Here is a 23,953-nt window from a genome sequence, read left to right as displayed (position 1 = left end):
TTGAGGTCATTTGTGGCCACACAAGCTTGTAGTCTATCACTCATCTAAATCAGCTTAGACCACCATGATCTAGTTAGAAGTCATGTAAAACCAATCACCATTACAAGGACAACGCATAAGCTACCGTATATAATCCTATATTTGTGTTATAGCACTTCAATGAGGCTGTCAGAAATATGGACATGGTTCATGACATGTTAGCTTATAATCACAGTGTCGTAATCAATCAGAACATGTGTCCTACCTCTCAGCATGAGAAAGATCACTGTGGCAATTATTAATTATGAATCGACTTGCTTTCAATTAGTTCCTGATGTTTAAAAGACATTTACCTGATGTCCCACTAATGCTAAATCCATATTTATAGACATTTTTAATAAAGAAAAAACTGATCAACCAATAGTGACCAACAATGTGTTGTAGAATGCTAGATAAAACATGTTTTAATAATAATAATAAACCTCTCGCACAGGCAGAACATCATCAGAAAATAGACAAGTCTCCATGAGAAGTGCAGTGATTGGTGGTCAATTTTAGTTTTACTGACAGACACTGGAGACAAGACATGGTGAGCCGTCCTTCCCAGGAACTCTAATGTCTTTAAAATAACACTAATGGCTTCTCCACTAAAGACGAATCACCAGTTAAATGCCAGAACTATTACCAAATGATACTGGTAGGAAAATTATGACAGTGCTGTGTCTCCTTCAGTGGCGTAGACATCTTTTTCTGGTCCGCTGTGACCACACTGTTGACAGCTTGAAGATGTTACTGGTATTTCTGAGTACATTTTAATTAGAGAGTGTTTTGGCCAGGCATCAGAAAATAATCTGTGGACAGCAAAAAATACAGTAAAAAGTATCTTGTGTCGGTCTACAACTAGATTTAAAGCATTTTGTACTTCATATTTAATTAAGCAGGTCTTAAAGTAGTCTTGCAGAGTCAGACTGTACTATTGGCATGATGTCTGGTCCACTTCACAGATTATTCTGACACGGACGAGGCATCTGGCTGACAAGTAACCACAATAGGCTTTACATGTCATGTTTAGGGATGGATAAATGAACAACACTAAGATAATAGAATGGCGTGAAACAAAGTGGTAGCTTATTCAAACAAAGGCACAGACAAAACCAAAGAAAATAGAGGAAAATGTGTGTTGGGTTTGTGGTCAGAAACTCTAGATGATTTTATGGAACATGAGCCGGAAAATGAAGCAGAACATAGTACATTTGTGCTCAAGGATATCCCATTTACTTCCTAGTAAGGACCTCAAACTAAACTCTGAACATCTAATGCCACAAACCTAACCTTACAAACTTTGTCAAATCCAGTGACTTTCTTATCTTGTCTTCTTTCTTAGAAGCACTAGTTGTAGCAGTCGGTACCCTGTAAAACACAATGGCTACGTTCACATGCAACCAAATAATCCATTTGTAATCGTATTGACGGCTCAATCGGTCTGAAATGCCTTCAAGTAAACGCCTTAATCGATCGGATTGAGCTTGATCCGAATGAAATTTCGATCGGATTGAAAGGGGTGGTTTATTCCTCTTCTAATCCGATTGAGTGGACATGTATAAACTTGATCGGATTGAAAACCGAAACACATCAACCCGATCACATTTAGCGTTCATATAAACACTACATTCAGATTCATCAATCTGAATGATTTCAGTCCGATTGAAACAAAAGTTGTAAATGTAAACGTAGCTAATGTTGTTCCCCCCAACAGACTGATAAAAAACTGTGTATCTTGACTTTCTACTGCATTAAAGTAGCCACTCATATTTGAACTCGCAATTCGCAAAACACATATTACGCATTACAGTACATATTTAATCTGCTGCTGACATCAACCCTAGTCTCAAGTAGCCAGACCTTAAGACTTACGGCAGAAGTTCTGGACTCCATAGCAGCTTTCATTGGCCAAGGCCCGCCCAAAAGGCTGCCTGACTAACATGTAAAGCAACCAATCACAGTTCGTTTTGTTCAGCATCACGTTTAGGGGCGTGAAAATGTAAAGTCGAGGTCCCTACAATAACTGAACGGCGTGACAATAACAAACTGGCAAAACTCTTGGACGTCTTTTATAGACTTTATGCCGTGAACTTCAATACTTTTGAAAATCCAGCATTAGGTGAACCTGATAAGCGCTCATTGTCACAGTAGTAAACATGATGACTTTCTTCTTCCGTTTTGTGGAAGTGACATCTGAGGCTGAGAGTATATGAACCCTATACCAATTGACCTAGAGAGCTTGTATTAAGGAAAGCAATATTTTATTCAGTACTTTTAATACACAAAAACTTTAAGATGGGCATATACAAAATAAAAACCAACATTAAAATGTCCAAAATCAATTACAAATCCAACCTAAGAAGAATAAAAATGTTCATAAAAGAATTCAGAAAATAAAAGTGTCCATATGTGGTGCCATTTGATTCAGAGGCATGAATGGTCACCGAAAAAGCCCAACTGCTTTCTTCTTCTTCATCCGTGAGGTGGAACGTTCCTCAGAACCAGCAGCAGTTGAAGGAACAGTCTGAAGGAATCATTCAGAATTTGTTTTAGAATTGGAATATTCAGGGAAACCGCTAATAATTTCAACTTTAATCTCTAGCATTCCTGTTAATTACCGCAGGAAATGATTTTGACTTGTAGCTCAATTCGTGAATCCAAAAAAAAATCATTGACAGTTGGCAGTTAAATGCAAGTCTAGGGGGAAAGCATGCAATGGTTTCCCCATAGATATCCATTGTAGGTGCATTTTTGTACATAAATTCTGTTTGAGCTTAATTTATATTTAACCCAGAATTTTACTTTAATCATATCAAGGAGAGTAACATTTTGTAGCCTGTTCAGATTAGCGTTAAAGTTGTCCTGAAGAACACAGGCCTTTTTTGTTGAACTTCCAGAGCCTCTAATAACAAACATAGTGGTCAAACTTTACCAGCCTAAGGCTCAGCAATGTTGGGTTCACTGTACAATGAGGAGTTGAACAAGTTAGGAGCCACTAACATGTTCTCTAAAGCACAGGATTCATGGCACTACGGTTCTCCGAAAGAATTAATCAAATATTTATTTTGTTAAATTTTGACAAGAATAAGTATAACGATAGAAGCAACTAGCACATGGCAGAAGGAAAAGACCAAACCTGTTTACTATCTGCTACCAGAGGTCTTCCTGATGATGCTTTGACATTATTCTGTTCTTGAGAAGCCAGTGAAGACGCCACACCTGCACAGCACAGCAAACAAGACAAACACCACTGTCATTTATTCACCCTCGTGTTGTTCCAAACCAATATAACCTTTCATCTGTGGAACACAAAAGGAGACAAAAAAGCTCCAAAATGACAAAAAAAGTACCATAAAAGTGTTCCATACAAATTCTGAAGCCATACAACAGCTTTGTGTGAGCAACCGTAATTTAACAATGCTATATGTAGAATTAAGAAACCCTTGTTATTAGCGACACCGGTGGCCGTTAAGTGAACTGCAGTGCAGACAGCAACATATTGCTTCTGCTCGCACACGTAACGCACAAGAGACTGAACGCGATTCAATACCCTGTTATACTCATGACGGAGTTCTTTTTCGTTTTTGCTTAGAAGTAAAAAAAAGTTGGAAATACCTTTGCAGCGATATATTGTTAACGAACATCCCGACGCCGTTCACGCTGATGAGAGCGACGGTTGGATGAATGTGTAAATATGTGCTGCGCACTTTCCTCAATTACTGAATGAACACATGACAAAAGTAACAGCGGTGAGAGAACAGGAGTTAAGAAAGCATCTGCAATGTGGATGTTTACACCAGCTCTGATATTCACCGGCATCATGTCGACAGATGAGGCAATTAAAATTACACAGTTATAATATGATTATAAAGTATATTTGAGACTATAGACTACATAGATCTGGTTATGTGAGACTATAGTTTGATTGAATCCCTTTACTTTGCATGACACATACATTACAATACACAATAGCTCTTTCAGCATTATCCTGAATATTGTATAAGCATTTTGTGTGTCATACAACGGAAGAAAGGCTCTTAGGAGCGTGCATAACCATCACATCCTTCGCCTTTTCCCCATTGAATCTGGCCCGAGTCCTTCACATAAAAATCAGTCTACAGGCTCTCATAAACAACCCAGGGTTGTATTCATAAGTATATTATATTGTGGACTACTATTTTGAAAAAGGAAGTCTGAATGGGTTATGTGTGTGGAGAATGGAAGTGAATGAGTAAACAAGATAGATGAAGTTTGCTAGTCCTGTCTTGTGTGCTTTATTGCTTATTAACTCCTGACAGATACCGTTTTGTTAAAGGCTGTTGAACATTGGCAATGTAAAAACCGATTAATACATGAAAATTCTTAGCCCCTTTAAGCATCATTTAAACACCCAAAATAACGCCTGCCACAGCAACTGTCAAATCTCATTAAAGGGATAGATCACCCACAAATCCAAATTCATCACACATAAACACACAGAGTGCACGCATCATTGGCATGTTTGAGCTTCTGTGCTTGCCATATGTGATGTGCTCCATGTATGCAAGTCGATCATTGTTTAGATGTAAATAAAAATTAAATGAATGAAATCTGTTCATCATAAACCAAACATTTCTCTAGTGAAGAGATATGACAAGCAGTAACCTGTGGGGAAATATGGCTTGGTTTTACGATTCCTTAATGACCTTTTTGTATCTTCTAAGTTTTGGCTACCTGGAGTTTCAATGGAGAGACAGAAACATCTCAGGTGTCATTAAAAACATTAATTTGTGTTTTGAAGATTAACCAGTCACTGTGATGTTGCCAGGTAAGACATGTTCCTGGATCAACATATTTTGTTGATCCAGGAACAACATTCCTGTTTGAAAATGTAGTCCTAACCCTATCCCTACCCCTAAACCTAACACTACCCATAACTCAGCCCTAAAATCAGAGGGGAATGATAGGTGAATAACACTGATGTAGAAGCACCTAACCCTGGTTTTAAGAATAAACTTACATATGTCTATTCAAATGTGGAACCTTTAGACGCATCACACCAAATTTGTCACACCTCCATAATGTTTGGTCTCTAGACACAGCAACAGCCAACGATATTTGATACCACTAATGTTAAACTTCACCTTACATGTCAACAGGTGCCAATTCTCTGTGAGTAATGTTGAAGCGTAACAACTCCCATTCCACACTCCTTTTAAGAAAAAAGCGCAGCCAGGACATTCTGCAATTCATTTCCATTTGTGTTCCACTGAAGAGACATATGGGTTTGGAATGATTCCTTTTGTGTCTGAATGCTCAGTGTCTGCAAACCTGTGATTTGTAGGTGATCAGGTGCGTGATGTTCAGAGACGTGCTTGTCTTCTGCTGCAGGGCTGCTGTGAGGAGAGCGTTTCCGTTTCCGACCCGTTTCCCCCGAGCTCACGGCCATGTACAGGGCCTGCATCTCGGAGTCAAAGCCCAAACTGTCCAGCGTCACACGCTGTGGAACAATCTAAGAGACCAAAAAAAAGAGAAAGAATGTGCAAACCATAAAGAAAGAGAAGACATTCAATTTCAATCACTTATTAGTCTCCATAGAGTTTTTCTTTTTCTTTCATGTTTCCCTTTTTTACCTGATTTTGAGCCAAAATAAAGCAACACACACACGCACTCTCTATAGGGAAACAAATGAAGACAGGTGAAGTCTTAAATGGGCATCATGCATTAAACCCAGAGAAGAGCTTCATTTTATAGTCGTCTATAAATACTTCAAAAAAGGGGATATGTGGATATTTGTTTATATATGGATATAAAATTGTAGTGTGTGTAACAGACTTCTTCTAAAAACAACAAAACTGTTTCTCATTTTAATGTGTTTTAAAATTTCATTTTAAATTTTGCTGAATTTTCAGTCTTCAGTGTCACATGATCCTTCAGAAATCATTCTAATATGCTGATTTTGTCAATTATTTTATCAATTATTATTGGTTCTCAATTATTTACAATAGTTCTTATTATTATCAATGTAGAAAACTTTGTTTTTGCTACTAAATACTTTTGTGTAAACTGTAATACATGTTTCAGGATTCTTTGATGAATGGAAAGTTCAATGCCTCTATTTGAAATAGTCCAGACATTTTATAATGTTACAAAAGATTTCTATCACTTGTTGACAAAGGTATTCATTTCTTTTGTCTTTTAAATCTTCTCACATATCTATATTTTACAATAATTTACAAAATGCACAAAATATTTAATTAAAAAAAAATGATACCAAAAGAAATGAATAGTAATCATTAAAATATATATATATATATATATATATATATATATAAAAAAAATCTGAAACATAAGATGAAGCCAGTCATATAATTTGCCTGAAAGAAGCTGTTTTACTCTATGTAAATGTGGCCACCATGTTGAGATCACATGAATAGTCAAACACTAATACTTTATCTCAGTAAAGAATTTAAATTATATTTTGCCTGAGGAAAATTAAGCATTTTTTTAAAAATACCTTGAAAGTATGCATTATGATCATGAGAATTTGGGAGTGAACTGTTCTTAATTGTCATGATATGTCAAATATGCAAATGAAAAAAAAAAAAAAAGTTTAACAGGGTAATGGTAAAGATGACTGCATTCACACATTCCCCAAACACAGAGGACAAATTCTCAAAATTAGCTCGCCAAATATTGACCTGGTGAGATTGGTGACCACAAGATGAATGAAGGGCCCCTAAATATACGTGTAGACGTTTGGGGTTTACATTGATTTATTTTTATTATTTGTTTGTTAAAATATCATAAAAATAAATGAATGCTTTGAGTTCCTCTTTGGGGACAGAGAGGGCAATGTGAGGAGAGAAGCCACAGTTCATGAGTGTGCACTTCCTGCCTCCCCTTAAATCGTTTCTCCTCTCCTGATCTTTTCGTTTTTTCTTCTTCTTGTCAAATCAATTGATCAATTAAGTTTTTTGTTTCAGAAAAAGCATAGGTAACACTGAAATATGAAAGCTACACAATCACGCCGATACCAGGCCAGATAATTTCCACAAACTCCATCATCTGTGTGCGTCAACGCAGGGAAGTGTCAGGAAAAAGCGGTTCATGTGTTAGTGCATCATGTTGATACACCTATTCATAGCTGGTAAACAACATTGGCTAGTTTGTGGAAGAACTCTAAACCAATAGATTCTAATGGAAGATTTCAGAGAGTGTCCCAATTCTTGTTTTGTGTTCAGCACTTGCTGGTGAAGGGCAAGTATATACTTGATAGTCATTCAGTCAAACCCCTCGTCCTAAAAAATATACATTTTCTTCATAAGTGGTGTATACTAAGAAAAACATCACATTATTATCATAGTTAGATTAGAGATTTGAACAAACTATAGAACAAATTTAATCACCGGCATTGGCTGGTTTTTAGTGGTTTGTGGAAGAACTCTAAACCAACAGATTCTAATGGAAGATTTGAGAGTGTCCCAATTCTTGTTTTGTGTTCATCACTTTTCTAGTGAAGGGCAAGTAGTATGTAGTAAGATATTGAGACATACTACTACTTTATAACATTGCGACTTAACCTTAAATCTCACAATTACTTAACCTTTAGGTTCATACATTTAATAAATTCTGTAGGGGTTTCAGCCTTGCATACTTCCATACTTATTTCATGTCTGAACATAAAGAAACAATATCATCTCACACTATCTATTCTGTTACTATTTTTACAATCTCATATATGTGCGTTTGGTTGGTACACCCTGTGCAAAGACAAATCAGTGCCATTTTATTTTGAATTTGACATCAGCAGCAGAATTCTTATTAGCTGTTATGAGAGAGCCTTACAAAAACACCACAAAAGATTTGTAAGATTATTGTTCTGAACTAACATTATTGTTAATAACAAGCACATACACTACTGTTCAAAAGTTTGAGGATGGTAAAATGTTCTTATGTTCACTATATTTGATCAAAAATACAATAAAAACAGTAATATTTTGAAATATTATTACAATTTAAAATAACTGCTTTCTATTTGAAAACACTTGAAAATGTAATGTATTCCTGTGATGGCAAAGCAGAATTTTCAGCATTTTTCTTTTTACAAAGTAGTAGGGGTGGGCAATATCTAACTATCGTCTCTTTCGCAGTTATGCTCACATGACGTTGCTGTGCCGCGTGGTCACGAAAGCTTATCGTTAGCCTGTGTTTTTAAGCATTGTTGTTTAAAAGTAAGCGATTTTAAACCGCTGAAACGCAATAAGCAGCGAAATAGAACTCATTTCGCTATATGCGAGATGGTTTCTGAGCGCTGTCTGAGAGATGCGCACACATGAAGCGCGTGAGTACTGAACGGAGTTCTTTTTGCTGCCTAATTGGGCTTTAACGTTTAAATACACATACTTGTGTGTCAAAATGCCCGTCTTTGCAAGTATCCTCATAAACACAGTCATGTCTTAAAGCCCCCCTGTGGTGAAAATCAAGCTTTTATGTTTGGATTATCTCTGAGCTGCGAGTGTGAGTGAGTGGAGGCAGGGCTAATTTGCATATTCATAGAACGAACCGCGCATACTAAATTAGGCAGGGGTGTAGAGTTACATTCAAGCCATTTTAAGGCATGAAGAATTTTTTTTTTCAAGGAACAAACTTTTAAATATGTCATTTTGGTAATCAAAGATGAGTTTTAAGGGATACAATTATTGACAACAGGGGGACTTTAAGTGAATGTAAACAGTTGAGAAAGAAAACGTGTAACAGTATATTGGATCTGTGCAGTGATCTCAGGCTTAAAGTGACAGTGCGCCTAGTAAACCTGCTGTCATCTGGGTCATTAATGTTAATCAAACAACAAAAAAGAGAAAATCTCTCGATGCTTTTGACTGAATCCCTTTTGTCTCGTTTATTACTTTAGACAATTTATGTAGGCTAGTATTTTTTTTATTTCTAAGGCTAGTATTTTTTATTTCTAGTGCGTGAAGTTTATTTCTTTGTTCTATTGAAGTTTATTGTCCTATTGCTTGTAATTAGTTTATTTATTTATTTTTATCACTGACTGTTTACTTGTCTTGAGTAAGCATGAGTTTTTTTATGTAGGCAAGAATTAGTTTTTTGTGTGATTTTGAGATTTCAATGGTATAAAAAATTTATGATATATATATATATATATATATATATATATATATATATATATATATATATATATATATATATATATATATATATATTTTTTTTTTTTTTTTAAACACCCAGAGCTATCCTTGACAGGGTTTCATTTAGATATATATAACTGAGCAAAAAATAATTGCCAGCCCAAAACCTGTAACAGTAAATTGAGTAAGAAACTGAGCACGTTTTCCTTTATTACCTGATTTTGAGCCAAAATAAAAGCAACACACACACACGCACGCACGCACGCACGCACTCTCTATAGGGAAACAAATACAGGCAGGTGAAGTCTTAAACGGGCATCATGCATTAAACCCAGAGAAGAGCTTCATTTTATAGTCGTCTATAAATCTGTCCTCACTCTCATTCAGTCAAACCCCTCCTCCTAAAAATATCTATTACCTCTTTCTCTCAGTTCACCCTCTGTCTCACACTCCTTAGTTTTCTTTATTAGTGGTGTGTACTAAGACACATATCACATTATTATCATACTTAGATTAGGGATTTGAACAAACTATTTACAAATAATGTGGCTTGTTAAGGAGAGGCGTGTTTACTTTTCTACATGACTGGACAATTTTCACAGCATGTGAAATTTTATCTTGGGCCAGTAAGCAACCGCCCAGAACACCCTAGCAACTGCTTAGCAACACACCAACCAAATACCACATAGCAACAGCTTGATAACCATTGGTTAGGGTTAGGCTATCATGATAACAACTTTTCCATGGGAAAGCACCTCTACACTTCCTCCAGAAGTTGTTATCTCTTTTTGCTATGCATTTATACATTTTCTATGACGTTTCCATCAATTACATTTACGAGAGGGCCTCGTGTTTGACGGGATGTTACTCTTGTTCTGGCTGGCAGGGCAGCTCTTCTCAGGGGTTCAAAGTAAGCAGAGTAAACCACAGCCCAGCTACAGCTAACTAATTACAGATCAGAGCTCACCCTGTGGAAAACTGGAGCAGAGCTACGGAGGGAGAAGGAATAACAGAACCAGAGACATCTGACCTCTTCAAGCGGTCCCAAATGGGTTTCATGGTTATCAGATTGGGGCGATTATAAAGGCCAGGAGCCAAAAAGCTTAAGTTACAGGGAGATGTCTTGAGCTTCAGCTGGTATTAAGGCATGGACACCTGACAGATCCTAGTGTCTAACAATAAAACACACACTCACACCAGAGTGTGGGAGTAATGGGGTACATGTTTCCCCCAACTTTACCAAAATAAAAACTCCACCCAAATCCTGCTAAATTCATACTACAGTCTTAAAAATAAAGGTTCTTTATTGGCATTCATGGTTCAGTAAAGAACCTTTAAAGGGATAGTTCACCCAAAAATGAAAATGTTGTCATCATTTGCTCACCCTCATGTTGTTCCAAACCTGTATGAGTTTCTTTCTTCTGTTGAACACAAAAGAAGATATTTTAAAGAATGTTGGTAACCAGACAGTTTCACTGACTATTGAAGTCTGATTACCTTTTAAATGTATAATTTTCTGTTTTATTCATGTATTCATATACATTTTAAAATTATTAATTTTCAGCATCATTACTCCAGTCTTCAATGTCACATGGTCCTTGATAAATCATTCTAATATGCTGATTTGGTGCTCTTACTACTATTATCAATGTTGAAAACAGTTGTGCTGCTTAATATTTTTGTGGAAAACATGGCACATTATTTTCAAGATTCTTGAGCTCAAAAGAACAGCACTTATTATAAATGTCTTTACTGTCACGTTTGATCAATTTAATGTATACTTGCAGAATATAAGTATTGATTTATTTAAAAACAAATCTTGCTGACACCAAACTTTTGAATGGTGGTGTACATAGAGCGATACTACACACCTCTTCACGTTTACATTCTGATAAGAATTAACATAATTTATGATTTGCTAAAAGTAATCTAAAGAAACCTACATACTATGACACATGAAGTATCTTGTAAAGACAATGGGAAACTTATTTTTGAACATTTCGAAATCACAGAAGGCTTAAATTCCTTGTTCTGTTGTTATTTATCCTGCAGTCCCAGTGCTGATGATATCAAGTTGTTAATTATCGCCTTAGTGATCAGACTTTATAAAGTTTACTTGACAGATGATAGAAGCAATGGTCAAAAAAATCATAAAAACTGCATCACGGTTTCCAGAAAAATATTAAGCAGCAAAAACTGCTTCAACATGATATAAGAATAAGAATAGAAAATGTTTCTTGAGCAAATCATCATATCAGAATGATTTCTGAAGAATCATGTGACACTGATAATGCTGAAAATATTAAAAGAGAAAACAGTCATTTTACATAGAAATCATATTTCACAATGTTACTGTTTTTACTGTATTTTTGGTCAAATAAATGCAGCCTTGGTGAGCAGAAGAGACTCCAATCTCTTGAACGGTAGGACATCTATATTATATGTCTCAGACACAGGATGGTTTGAGGTGTTTTGCTGGTCTTTAGGTTCTGTAAGCTGGATGAGTCGGTGTGGCATTGGGAAGGGTCACTCCATCAGTGCCAAACCAAAACTGGTTTCTCAACTCACCCGGTCAAATTTTCTTTTTATATGCTTCAACCCTAAAAAACCAACAGTTGGCGTCACTGAAACACATTAAAACAGAAATGTATTCAACCCGAAAAGACCTGCAAAGAGGACAGCACATTCACTAATACGGACCCTAAAACAAGTCTTTGTGTTAATCAAGCAAAGTACACACGCCTACTGAAAACACAAAGTAAACGTTCACACTCTTCTCTCCCCTCAAGAACCTGAGCATGCGTCACCGGTCTGGGGTAGACATCCGCAGTCTTTCAAACTCAACTTCACAAACTCATGGGATCATGTCTTCGCTTAAGTTTCGACCGCCAAAAGACAGCATTTCAAACAGGCCTATCCATCCATCCATCCATCAAACACACACTCTCAACCAGGCTTCTGCCGATCAGGAATCTCAAGAACGGACTCCATTTTTCCAGAGACTCGCTATGTTTGTTTGGCATTTCAGTGAGACATTTTTCCAAACACGCCTTCATTTTAATTCTGACTTGGGTCTTAAATGATTCTTCAGTGTGGAGTGGAATTTCCCATTGTATTGCGAGACAGCAGCAGTCTAATGACTTTGATATGTCCAAAAAAATCAAATAACGTGCAAGCTCACATTTCAATAGACACAACAAGTATTTCTGCTATAGAAAATAATGGCTTCCATGTGCAGAATTTGTATGTAGTGTAAATTATGACATAAAAACACTAGTATGATAATCTACACTGTAAAAAATTCCTGTAAATTTACATGAAAATTTAACAGCAAAATGCTGTTTTCATGTAATAACTGTAAGTTACCGTTTTTTGCAATGCATTATGGGAGAACTTGGTCGCTTCAAATTGCGTGTTGACCAGCAACAGTATGACACTGTTATTTAACAGTATAATACCATATTTTCCCATGCACATGTGAGTTTAGGAAGACATTTTAGTTTATCTGCATGAGGTCATTTTGCAGCTCTGCCTAGTATTATTTTACATGTAAACTACCTATTACTTTTAAATATTACATTTTAAACATCCAGTGATGTTTTTGCGATTTAAATCGGATGAAGCGACTTTGGACTTTGACCACAAGAATGTGAGCCCATTGTACAGACTGTCATCACATCACATTCAAACGGGTAAGAAACTTTTATTCAACTTGCACATTTTCCTCAACTTTATCTGAGTAAAAAATTAGTGTGAAATGTTTTTTTTTTTAGGTTTTTTTTTTACGTGGTTACATTTTTTACGTGAGATTCAAACCGTCCATTATCTGCTGCTGTTATTTGCAACTACTCTTTGATTTGATCTGCAAGTTCACGTTCAAGTGGTACGTCTAAATATTAACATACTGTATAAAGATCCAGTGAAGTGTAATTAGATGACAGGATAGCGTGTTTTAATCATGGAAAAGTAACCGAGTAAAACGATAGCATGCTTGTGAGCTCGTTAGCATACACTCAGACTGCATTTCGTTTGTATTTGCTACCGTCATGCACAGTTTATGCATATGCAACGGACACATGTCCCAATCTTTATCGAAGCAAAAGATAGGTGAGGTATGATCAAAATTCATAAATCTTGTGTGATTACTGTGAACGTGCATGTTCAAACCGCTGCAGAAATAGCAGCATAACAGATGGACGGACGGAATGTCGATCATTTTCTGATTTTTCTTTTTTATTGAAACTATTTTTTTAGGTATCTCTTCTTTACATTATGTTTTCCTTGTCATTGTAGTTAAACTCCTGAAGGCTAACTTTGTAGAGAAGCAAGGACTCATTCTTTAAAGAACTGTGAGTTTGCCTATTGTTTTTTCTATTAACACCTGTACAGTTGTTCACCTAAAAATGGTAGTTATCTCATCATTTACTTAACCTTATGTTGTCTCTTTCTCTTGGAGGAAAAATTAAGATATTGTTGTGGAGAAATGATGTCTGTTTGCCCAAACAATGGAAGACGAATGGGGACCAAACCTTCAAGCTCCAAAAGGAACATAAAGGTACAGTACCATTAAAGGGATAGTTCAACCAAAAATGAAAATTAGCCCATGATTTACTCACCCTGAAGCCATCCTAGGTGTATATGACATTCTTCTTTCAGACAATTACAATCGGAGTTATATTAAAAAATGTCCTGGCTCTTCCAAGCTTTATAATGGGAGTGAATGGGCACCATTTTTTTTAAGTCCATCGAAGTGCATTTGTCCATCATAAAAGTGTCCCAAATGGCTCCCGGTGGTTAATAAAGGCCTTCTGAAGTAAAGCGTTGCATTCTTGTAAGAAAAATTTTCACATTTAAAACTTTATCGACTAAAATAACTAGCTTCCGGCAGATGGCTATACGCAAGTCTACTTATGCCAGTTCAAACAAACAGGGCTGAGCAGCTACCGTGTTCGTCATTACTTCGTGCGTCAAGTTCAAGTGTTACTCTTTCGCCGTAAACCGATGCGTACGGCCGCCTGGCGGAAACTAGTTATTTTAGCTGATAAAGTTATAAATATGGACATTTTTCTTACACCAACGCATCTCTTCGCTTCAGAAGGCCTTTATTAACCCCTCAAAGCAGTTTTGGGACACTTTTATGATGGATAGATGCACTTGTATGGACTTGCCATTCACTCCCATTACAAAGCTTGGAAGAGCCAGCACATTTTTTTTTTATATATATAACTCCAATTGTATTCGTCTGAAAGAAGAATGTCATATACTCCTAGGATGACTTCAGGGTGAGTAAATCATGGGCTAATTTTAATTTTTGGGTGAACTATCCCTTTAATCTAAGTCACCTGTCGTTTCATGTAATATCAAAGATATGAGACCAAAGCATCAAAAACTGGATTCCAATTGCTAGATGTACGGTGAAACAAATTGAATCCCTTCAGAAAACTGGTTAAAACATGTGACCCGTATAAATTAGGCTTCTTTTATCTTTCATTTACTATGACTATTGGTGTTCCCCATTATTGATCCCCATTCTCTTCTTTTCCATTGTAGGGACAAACAGACATTTCATTTCCATTAAAATATCGTCCTTTGCATCATCAGAGTTTAAATCTGCATGAGGGTGAGTAAATGAGAAAATTATAATTTTTACATAAACCATTCATATTCTGAATATGTTAGGCCTATTGCCTCTGTAGAATATAAGCAACAAGTAGCACATTAAGTTTAAGTTTAAAAAAAATTATTCGCAGATACAAATTCTGTCAGTCATCTTAAATGGTTTTCTTTACCAATAGATGTCTGCCAAACCTGCTGACCTTGAGATAATGCTTGCCTGTGTCTCCTTGTTTGATCCTTCTTGGTAAGTATGTCATATTAGACATGTCTGCATTTTGTTTCTCTAAAACAAAGCTCACACTCCAGACTGACACATAACTTTAGTTTATCAGGATAAGATCCACATTTATGTGCCTCATGCTAGAATCTACTGACTATAAATGTACTCTGTATGATCTCTGCAGTTAATTCCAAGTCTTCAGTGAATTATCCAGTAGTTTTTGGTTAGAATTTTTTAGATAATCAAAATTATACACTGCAAATCATTTTAATTGAAAATTGTCTCCTCTTATTTTTCAGATACTTTTTTGGAATAAATCCGGAAAAGAGAACCAAAGCTGCACAGAGAAAACAGGTGTGTAAAATAACTGGGAAAACTGTGCAGAAAAAGACTTTAACCATCAGTCCAAAAGTATAAAATGCTGATGTATATTTTATAAACTATTTGTTTTGATATAAAATAATTGGCTAGTGTTCACTGAAGCCTGACTTAAGAGTATATTTGTATTTTATGAACAGGTAATGTATTTATGTATGTATGTATGTATATGTAATTATGTATGCCTGTTTTAAGGCATATGGTAAAAGTCTATCTAATGTTGTATGAGAATAAATCTAAAAGTTTATCTAGTGTTGTGTTGTTCTTAAAGGTATTAGCTTTAATAAAAGCATGTTTTAAGGTCATCTTTTGTTTGAGCCATTTGTTTGCAAGCAATTTTCAGTGTGTTTTTTATTTTAGAATGCAAATTTTAAATTGTCAGATTCTAGTAGTATTACAATGTAAAGATCACATTTAATAAGAGTACTTTAATACACTTTATAGTAATACACTGTTTGTGTATATGCAGCCGAACACCTGACAGTATTATACTGTGCAGCCTATATTTTCTACAGCACAGTACTGTAATATTTTTTACAGTAATAAACTGTTACTTCAGATTACAGCATTCTACAGGTAAATCTAGCTGCCTGTAGTTTACTGTAAATTAACGGGAACATTTTTACAGTAATAAACTGTTGTTTCAGATTACAGCAGGTCCACTGTAAAATTACAGCATTCTACAGGTAAATCTAGCTGCCTGCAGTTTACTGTAAATTAACGGGGAAATTTTTTACAGTGTACCTTTCAAAAGTCTGGGATCGGCAAGACGTTTAAAAGTCTTTTACTCAACAAGACTGCATTTATTTAATCAAAATACAGTAAAAACAGTAATATTGTGAAATATTATTACAGTTTTCTAACTTAAAATATATTATGAAATGTAATTTATTCATGTGATGTCAAAAATAAATTTTCCAGCATCCATTACTCCAGTGTCACATGATCCTTCAGAAATCAAGAAATATTATCATTATCAATGTTAAAAAAAGGTTTAGCTGCTTAATATTTGTGTGGAAACCATGATACTAGAGCTGCACGATTAATCTTTAAAGATCGCAATCTCGATTCAAACACCCCACGTGATATTATGCCTAATTGGCAACGATTCGGCTATTTGACAAGTATGATCACAGGGAACATTAAAATCGGTGTTTGTGCCACCGCTGACCCAGAGAGAGCATGACACGTATAGGTATGAAACAGCTTTAAGTGTTGAAAAAGTAACTTGATGCTTCAAAAAAAGATTGTATCAATTACATAGTTACACCAGTAGGTGGCAACAAGTGACTGGTAAAACATTTATTTGTCAATCATTCATTCAAGAGATTCGTTCAAAACGCACATTCATCCTGAAACAAGTCAAACCATTTTTTTTTACAAATAATTTATTCAAATGAATTTACCACTTTTAAATAAAGTGAAGCAATTAACATTTTGTCAGAACCTCTAGTAAATTTAATTTTGTCTATTCAGAAATCGCAGGAGAATCGAGATCGTGATTCTCAATTCTTCAAAAAACGTGCAGCTGTATATTTTTTCTGAATGACTTAATTAATAGAAAGTTCAAAAGAACAATATTTACTAAAATTATTAATGTCTTTACTGGTACTTTTGATCAATTTAATGTGTCCTTGCTGAATAAAATTATGAATTTCCTTTGTGGATGGCATCAGTTTAAGGGGCGACTATATCTCAGTGTTTGCTACAGTACAGTGAGTGGGTGAGTAGACTCATATCCTTTTCTCACACCACCAAGTCAAGCCACACATATCTGACTGCACATTCACCGGGCCAGTGAGAAATACCGGTAGATTCGCACATACACACGGACTGAGATCAAACACACGCCTATCAAAGGACTCGCCTCAGGCAGAAAACACGGCTGCCAGCACTGAAATCAAAGCTCATGGCTGAATAAAATAAATAACTCAATGATTCAGCCACATGAACATTACTCATCAAGAGACCAAAAAGTAGCCCATAAACACAAATATATGGCTGCAGGGTTTGGCTCCGCCCACTGTGGTCAGTGTGTTTGTAATGACCGTAAGGAAGAGTGGTCAGAAGCGTGATATACTGGCAAATTTTGCTCAGGGATGGTGGTGTGACCAAAACCCTGGAATGAGTAGTTCTATATGAAAGAAAAGGTTCTATTATAGAGCCTTAAAGGGTTCCGTCAGGCACTGCATATATAGAACTCTTTAGGGGTTCCATTTTATGGATTTAGTTTTAATTAACTTTAGTTTAATTCATTTGAATTATTTTATGAATTAAGCAGCATGTCAACATACTTTATCACTAGAATAAAATGAAATAACCCATTAAATATGAAAGTATGCAGTCATTTAAGACATTTATGCTTATGTAGAACCTTTATGACAAAGTCAAGAACCCTAGGGTTCTATATAGAACCCCATTGAACCGTTTTTTCTAAGAGTGTATGTCTACAGTATTGCTGTATATTCAATGAAAAAAAGGCTTTAAAAATGAATAAATATGTTCTATTTATTTTTTATTTTTAAATATGTCTATATAGTTGATTCATTTTTGGTTTTAGTTATTTTAATACATAAAGTTAAAAAGAAAATGTGAAATGTTGCTTTGGCAACTCGCTGAAATAAAATAAGTTAATAATTATTTTATTTTATTGCAGTTAATGTTTATTTTATTTCAAGTAACAGAAATGGGTTTTTTTTAACGGTTTTAGCTTTTTTTTGTTAATTATAATAACCCTGCTTTGTACAAATGGTCAGAATTTATTGCTTCCATTAAAGCACAGATCCGCTTTTGGGTCATTCTCGAGTCATATGAAACACTAAACTTTTAAATTACATTTTTCATTCAAACTGTAAACTGATAATATATTTTGCAATTAAAAAAATTATTTAATTTGAAAAATAGCAACATTTTCAAAAGTGCATGGTCATGATCCCACTTTACATCTACCATGGCATAACGGTCCATCTCCATCATATGGCCCAGTCCTAATCACACACATCACCAAAAAAGCATGAAATTCTCAAACACACACACGCACGATGATGGGAAAATAAATAAAACACCATCCAGTCAATAGACAGTTCAGTGTGAGGCAATGCTACATCAGAGCGGTCACTGCAAACACTCTTCGAGTTCAACAAACCACACCACAGCCTAATTATACACTGTTTATATGAATGTGTGTGTGGTGACCCTCAGCTCTGAGTCCAACAGAGATCCACTCTCTCTTCCTGTCTAGCTCTCACTTTTCCCTCTCCCGTAACAAACCCTAGAAGCAGCACAGTGCCCTGGTTCACTACATATACGTGTAACTGAGCAATCATGGTGTCACATGCGTGCTAGTTCTGACTGACTAAATTTAGCAGGAGACTGAATGTAAAAATGCTTCGCACCTGTGTGAAGAAGTTCTCCCTGTACTGGTGCACGTCAAACGGCTCTGTTTGTAGTCTGGCTGTGAGGGCAGAGTTTCAGATGAGCGTCAGCGAGCTAAAAACAGACACAAGAGAATATGCATCACAACCGCAAATGCGATGGTTACCTCTACTCAGGACAGCTCCGTTCTCCTGATAGTCCTGGATCTCAGCATCCTTCCGAGCCAGAAGAACAGCCAGATCCTCCACCTGCCGCTGCAGGACTCTACTCACTGCCAGCAGGGGGCGCACAAGCTGCCTGCACACCTGATACACAAGCAAGATAACACAGACAAACTATTTGGACGCCCACTGTGTCTATTTGATAAATTAATTTCTATGGCCTCTAAATGATCAACATGATCAAAACTTTGCCTTTTGTACACAATTTACTACATTCCCTCTGCCATCTGATTGATAAATTATACTTTTTAGCAAGTAAAGGGCCTTTTAGAGTAATTCTAAAAATGTCCACCTACAGGTTGTGGTTCATGCATCTTTTGCTGTGAAATCTTCACTGATTTTTAGTGTAAGTAAATGTAAATGTAAGAATAATGTAAGGAACATTTATTTGTTCATCTCTCAGTCATCATTGTATTGCATTACTTTATATGTTTTGAACCCAACAATGAAAAACTACATTACTCATGCTTTACTCATGCATTTAAACAAAGCATTTAAATATAATCTCAATAAGACATATTATTGGGAGTGACAACTGATATTTAAATGTATTTTATGCAAGAAGTCTGCTATACTGTAATAAAGATCTCATTGATTTACATCAGAAATTCATCTTACTTTTTGGTCATATAAATATCAGCAACTGCACCAAATTGCATATTTTGCTCAGTTTGGGGCTCTGAATAAAAATTGTGGGGTTTTTTTCTTGCGTATGAGCTCTATATTCTCATTATATTGTACTATATGAGCCATAAAAGCCTGATCAAATTGATACAAACTTTTTTTTTTTTTTTTATAAAATAAAAATTAAAAGTTCAATAACATGTACCATTTAGAAAAAATTATTTAAATGTTAAATTGAACTGTAATGCAGTCTTAAGACCTGGAACTACTTCATAGCTGTGCATTTACTGGAAAATAATTGCACACCTTAGAACATTCGGCAACCAATCAGAATCAAGCATTCAACAACCCTGTGGTATAAAGGGATAATCCATGACTAGCTGTGGAGGCAAAAACCCACCAGACATGAAGCTGAGTTCATTTAAATCATTTAATGCACAGCTGGCTGTGGATTATACATCTTATACCATGGTAATTACCAGCATTGACAAGTTCATGCTTTTATTGATGTTTGCAGCACAATATTTACTGGAAGGGTAAAAATGACGGTTACAGATATGCGATGGACGGACACAGATATACTGTACTACGGTAAGATTACATTTATTTGAGTAAATTAATTATAGCATTTGTCTGAATTAATTATTGAGAGAGAGAGAGAGAGAGAGAGAGAGAGAGAGAAAGAGAGAGAGAGAGAGATGAGTGTGTATGTGCTTCAATGAAAGCAACATATGAATATAGACTGAACTGACTGGAACTACCTGTGCATTAAACGGTTTTAATGCACACCTTCCAGCCAATCAGAATCAAGTATTCAGACAGACCATGGTATAATAATAGATAAGGAAGGTTCATACCACGGCTACAGGTGTTGTGGTGCAGCGGAACTCCCAGTAGAACGGCAGCCCAGCCAGCTCACTTTTGAGTTTGACTGTTAGATTTTCGCCATGCCTTTCAAGAGCAACGTGTGCAGCAGAGATCGGATCATCCTCTTGGCTGGAGAACGAAGGCCGTGCCACAGAACACAGATGAGAGAAAAAAGCCTGTGTTGGAGCCCTTAGACGCTTATTCAGATCCTATCATACAAAGAAAAAGAAAAAATTGAGAATAAATTAGTATGAAATATTGGCAGGCTAAGAATGCAATGATATATATATATACACTACCGTTCAAAAGTTTGGAGTCAGTAAGATTTTTAATGTTTTTAAAAGAAGTCTCTTCTGCTCACCAAGGCTGCATTTATTTGATTAAAAATACAAACAAAAACAGTAATATTGTGAAATATTATTCCAATTTAAAACAGCTGTTTTCTATGTGAATAGTAAAGTGTAATGTATTCAGCATCATTACTTCAGTGTCACATGATCCTTCAGAAATCATTCTAATATGATGATTTGATGCTCAAGAAACATTTATGATTATTATCAATGTTGAAAACAGTTATTTACATTTTTATTTCATGATGCTATGATGAATAAAAAGTTCAAAAGAACAGCATTTATCTGAAATCTAAAGCTTTTGTAACATTAAACACTACCCTTCAAAAGTTTGGGGGAAAGAAATAAAATAAATCAATACTTTTATTCATCAAGGATGAGTTAAACTGATCAAAAGTTACAGTAAAGACATTTATAATATTAGAAAATATTCTATTTTAAATAAATGCTGATCTTTTGAACTTTCTATTAATCAAAGAATTTTGGAAAAAAAATTCCATCATTATACACTACCAGCCAAAAGTTTGGAATAATATTGTTTTTGTAAGAAGTCTCTTCTGCTCACAATTCAAAGATAATAAAATAGAAAACAGTTATTTTAAATTGTTATAATATTTCATAATATTATTGTAATATTAAATGTTATGTACTTTTGATCAAATTAATGAAGCCTAAATGTAATTTATTCCTGTGATGGCAAAGCTGAAATTTCAGTATCATTCTTCTACTCCTCTTCCTATTTTTTATGTGGAAACCGTAATACATTACCATAAGTAAGATTTAGAGAAAAAAAATATATACTTTTATTCAGCGAGGACATATTACATTACAGTTTCAAATAAATGCTATTCTTTTGAACTTTCTATTCATCAAAGAATCCTGAAGAAATTGTATCACAGTTTCCACAAAATTATTAAGCTGCAAAAACTGTTTTCAACACTGATAATAATAAGACATATTATTAATAATTGAGTACTAATAATAACTGGTACTAATTAAGCAGCATATTAGAATGATTTCTGAAGGATCATGTGACACTAAAGACATGTGCTGAAAATTCAGCTTTACATCACAGGAATAAATTACATAATTTAAATAAATATACATTCAATAGAAAACAGTTATTTTAAATAGCAATAATATTTTACAATATTGTTTTTTAATCAAATAAATGCAGCCTTGGTGTGAATAAGATGGGGTTTTTTTTTTACATTAAAAATATCTACAGTGTGATTGTCTGAAGTTTTTAAGTACTGAATTAAAGGCACTTCAACTAGATACCAGCAGTGTTGTACATTCTTGCCTGTGCTCGACTCTGGATGTCGTCTGCGTTCATTTCTTCTTCCCACACAGTGTTCAGGTCACTCAGCAGAACCCGGTACTGTGTGTCACCGAACCAGGCTTTAGCCAGGAGATCAGAGCCAGCGATATTCACTGGCACCCATGGGAGGGCAAACAGGGCTGCTTCCATTTTCCCCACAGCACACGTTATACAATCTATTTCAGGCAAATTGTACATGTAAATTTAAAATATCATATAAACAATATAATAGATTTAAAGTCACCATGAAATCAAAATGGACAATTCTTGTTTATTTATGGAATATTGCAGCGTTTATTATAAATTATTTATTCATGTACATCATTTTTCTTTAATTAATAATTTTTTTATAATTTTTTTCTCTGATGAAGTGTTTACTGGCGCGTGGGCGGGGCTACTTGTCACTCACGTGAGATTGACCAATAGCAAACCAGAACGATCCATCAATTCCTAATCAAGTCCCGCCATACATGTTTTTTCTTGTTCAAGAATCCGTTTCACACGAATATACATCACAATAGTGAAGAAAAGGCAATTGCAACTTTCGTTTCATGTCGACTTTAACATGTTTATGCACCGTAGCTAACCCATATATTATCAATCTAAAATATGCCTCCTAAAATACACTACAGTTACCATAAAAAAAAAAATCATATTGATTCAGCTTTTCTTAGTAAGTTGTGGCACTTGTGTCAGAATTTATGATGAGCCTTAAGCAAATCGAGACTGCTTTAAACGTGTTTAATCCAAGTATGATGGTTGAATCGGCATCATTTCGATTCTATTGCGTAATGTGACAGGTGTCACTCTTCCTTTGATATGTATAAACAACTGACAGCGGGTAAATACATTTTTCACATAGACAATCAGTAATATAATACATTTTAGAAAGCGTTTTACATTTTTAATGGGTGAAGAATTGACCAGTATCAACTCACCAACAACAAGGGGGCCGTTTCGACTGACGCACGTTCCCCATGAAAACAAACAAGGATTAAAACGTTCCGGGAGAAATAGTTCCGTGTCATTTCAAACGAAAAAGTAAATCAAATCAAATATTTTTGTTGCATGGTCTGTCCGGCATTTTCTTGAGACATTGAGACACACACACACACACACACACACACACACACACGTGTGTGTGTGTGTGTGTGTGTGTGTGTGTGTGTGTGTGTGTGTGTGTGTGTGTAGGAAATCAAGAACTTCTGGTCTAAACACCACATATTTGTATAATCTTCTCTCTTCTGATTTTTCTGTCAAAGAAAGTGGAAGTAGGTTTCTCTTTCAGGTGAAGGTTAAGTTTCTTTCTGTGAAATGTATAAATCAAATGTTTTCGGGGTTGGTGATTATGAGCAAGATTATAAACAAATGCTTTAATTTATGTGCATTACCTACTTGATTGAACTTTGCCATTATATTTAATATATAGATCTACATCATCCCTAAAATCAGAGGGAAATGATAGGTAAACACTGATGTAGAAGTTGAACCACCTAACTGGTTGTAATCCTAATAAACGGTAAACTTGTCCCTAAAATCTGATTGGTTGATTGGAATGATCCAGAAACATGTTGCACTTGCCTGGTGAGTTCAGGTTCTGTAGGACCGTACATTGGACAAGCAGTTCAGAAAATGAATCTTTGGAAATCAAACTATTAAATCTTAATAATAATTTGACACCAGGCATGTATACGTTAGACAGAAGACAAGTTAAAAGGTTTAAGAAAACATAGGCATAATGTTTAATCCCGAGTACAGTAGACCATGAGTAAAAAAGAAATTTAGGGAATGCTGCCCCCCGGCGCCATTTTTAAAACTAGCAATTTAAT

The 23,953-nt window shown here is 35.3% G+C and overlaps 1 protein-coding gene and 1 long non-coding RNA gene across 2 annotated transcripts; one reads left to right on the top strand and one right to left on the bottom strand.

The window, feature by feature from the left end:
- Positions 1-2,267: 2,267 nt before the first annotated feature.
- Positions 2,268-23,287, bottom strand: nhej1 (nonhomologous end-joining factor 1). Its single transcript, XM_084128267.1, has 8 exons — positions 23,063-23,287; positions 22,107-22,300; positions 20,444-20,662; positions 18,908-19,046; positions 18,762-18,820; positions 5,332-5,512; positions 3,158-3,240; positions 2,268-2,545 (listed from the first exon to the last, which is right to left on the bottom strand). Exons 2-8 carry the CDS (start codon positions 22,272-22,274, stop codon positions 2,462-2,464), a joined length of 933 nt encoding a protein of 310 aa, XP_083984393.1. The 5' UTR covers positions 22,275-22,300; positions 23,063-23,287; the 3' UTR covers positions 2,268-2,461.
- On the top strand, positions 12,654-15,486 carry LOC311092792. The gene is made up of 6 exons (XR_014608304.1): positions 12,654-12,844; positions 13,446-13,501; positions 13,609-13,707; positions 14,703-14,772; positions 14,948-15,012; positions 15,288-15,486. It is a non-coding gene; the product is annotated as an uncharacterized lncRNA (long non-coding RNA).
- Positions 23,288-23,953: the final 666 nt, after the last annotated feature.

The sequence above is a fragment of the Abramis brama genome, assembly GCF_963993115.1.
Source record: "Abramis brama genome assembly, chromosome: 11".
Lineage (NCBI taxonomy): Eukaryota > Metazoa > Chordata > Actinopteri > Cypriniformes > Leuciscidae > Abramis > Abramis brama.
Note: the sequence above shows the minus strand (reverse complement) of the source record. Positions and strands in the feature narration are given on the sequence as shown.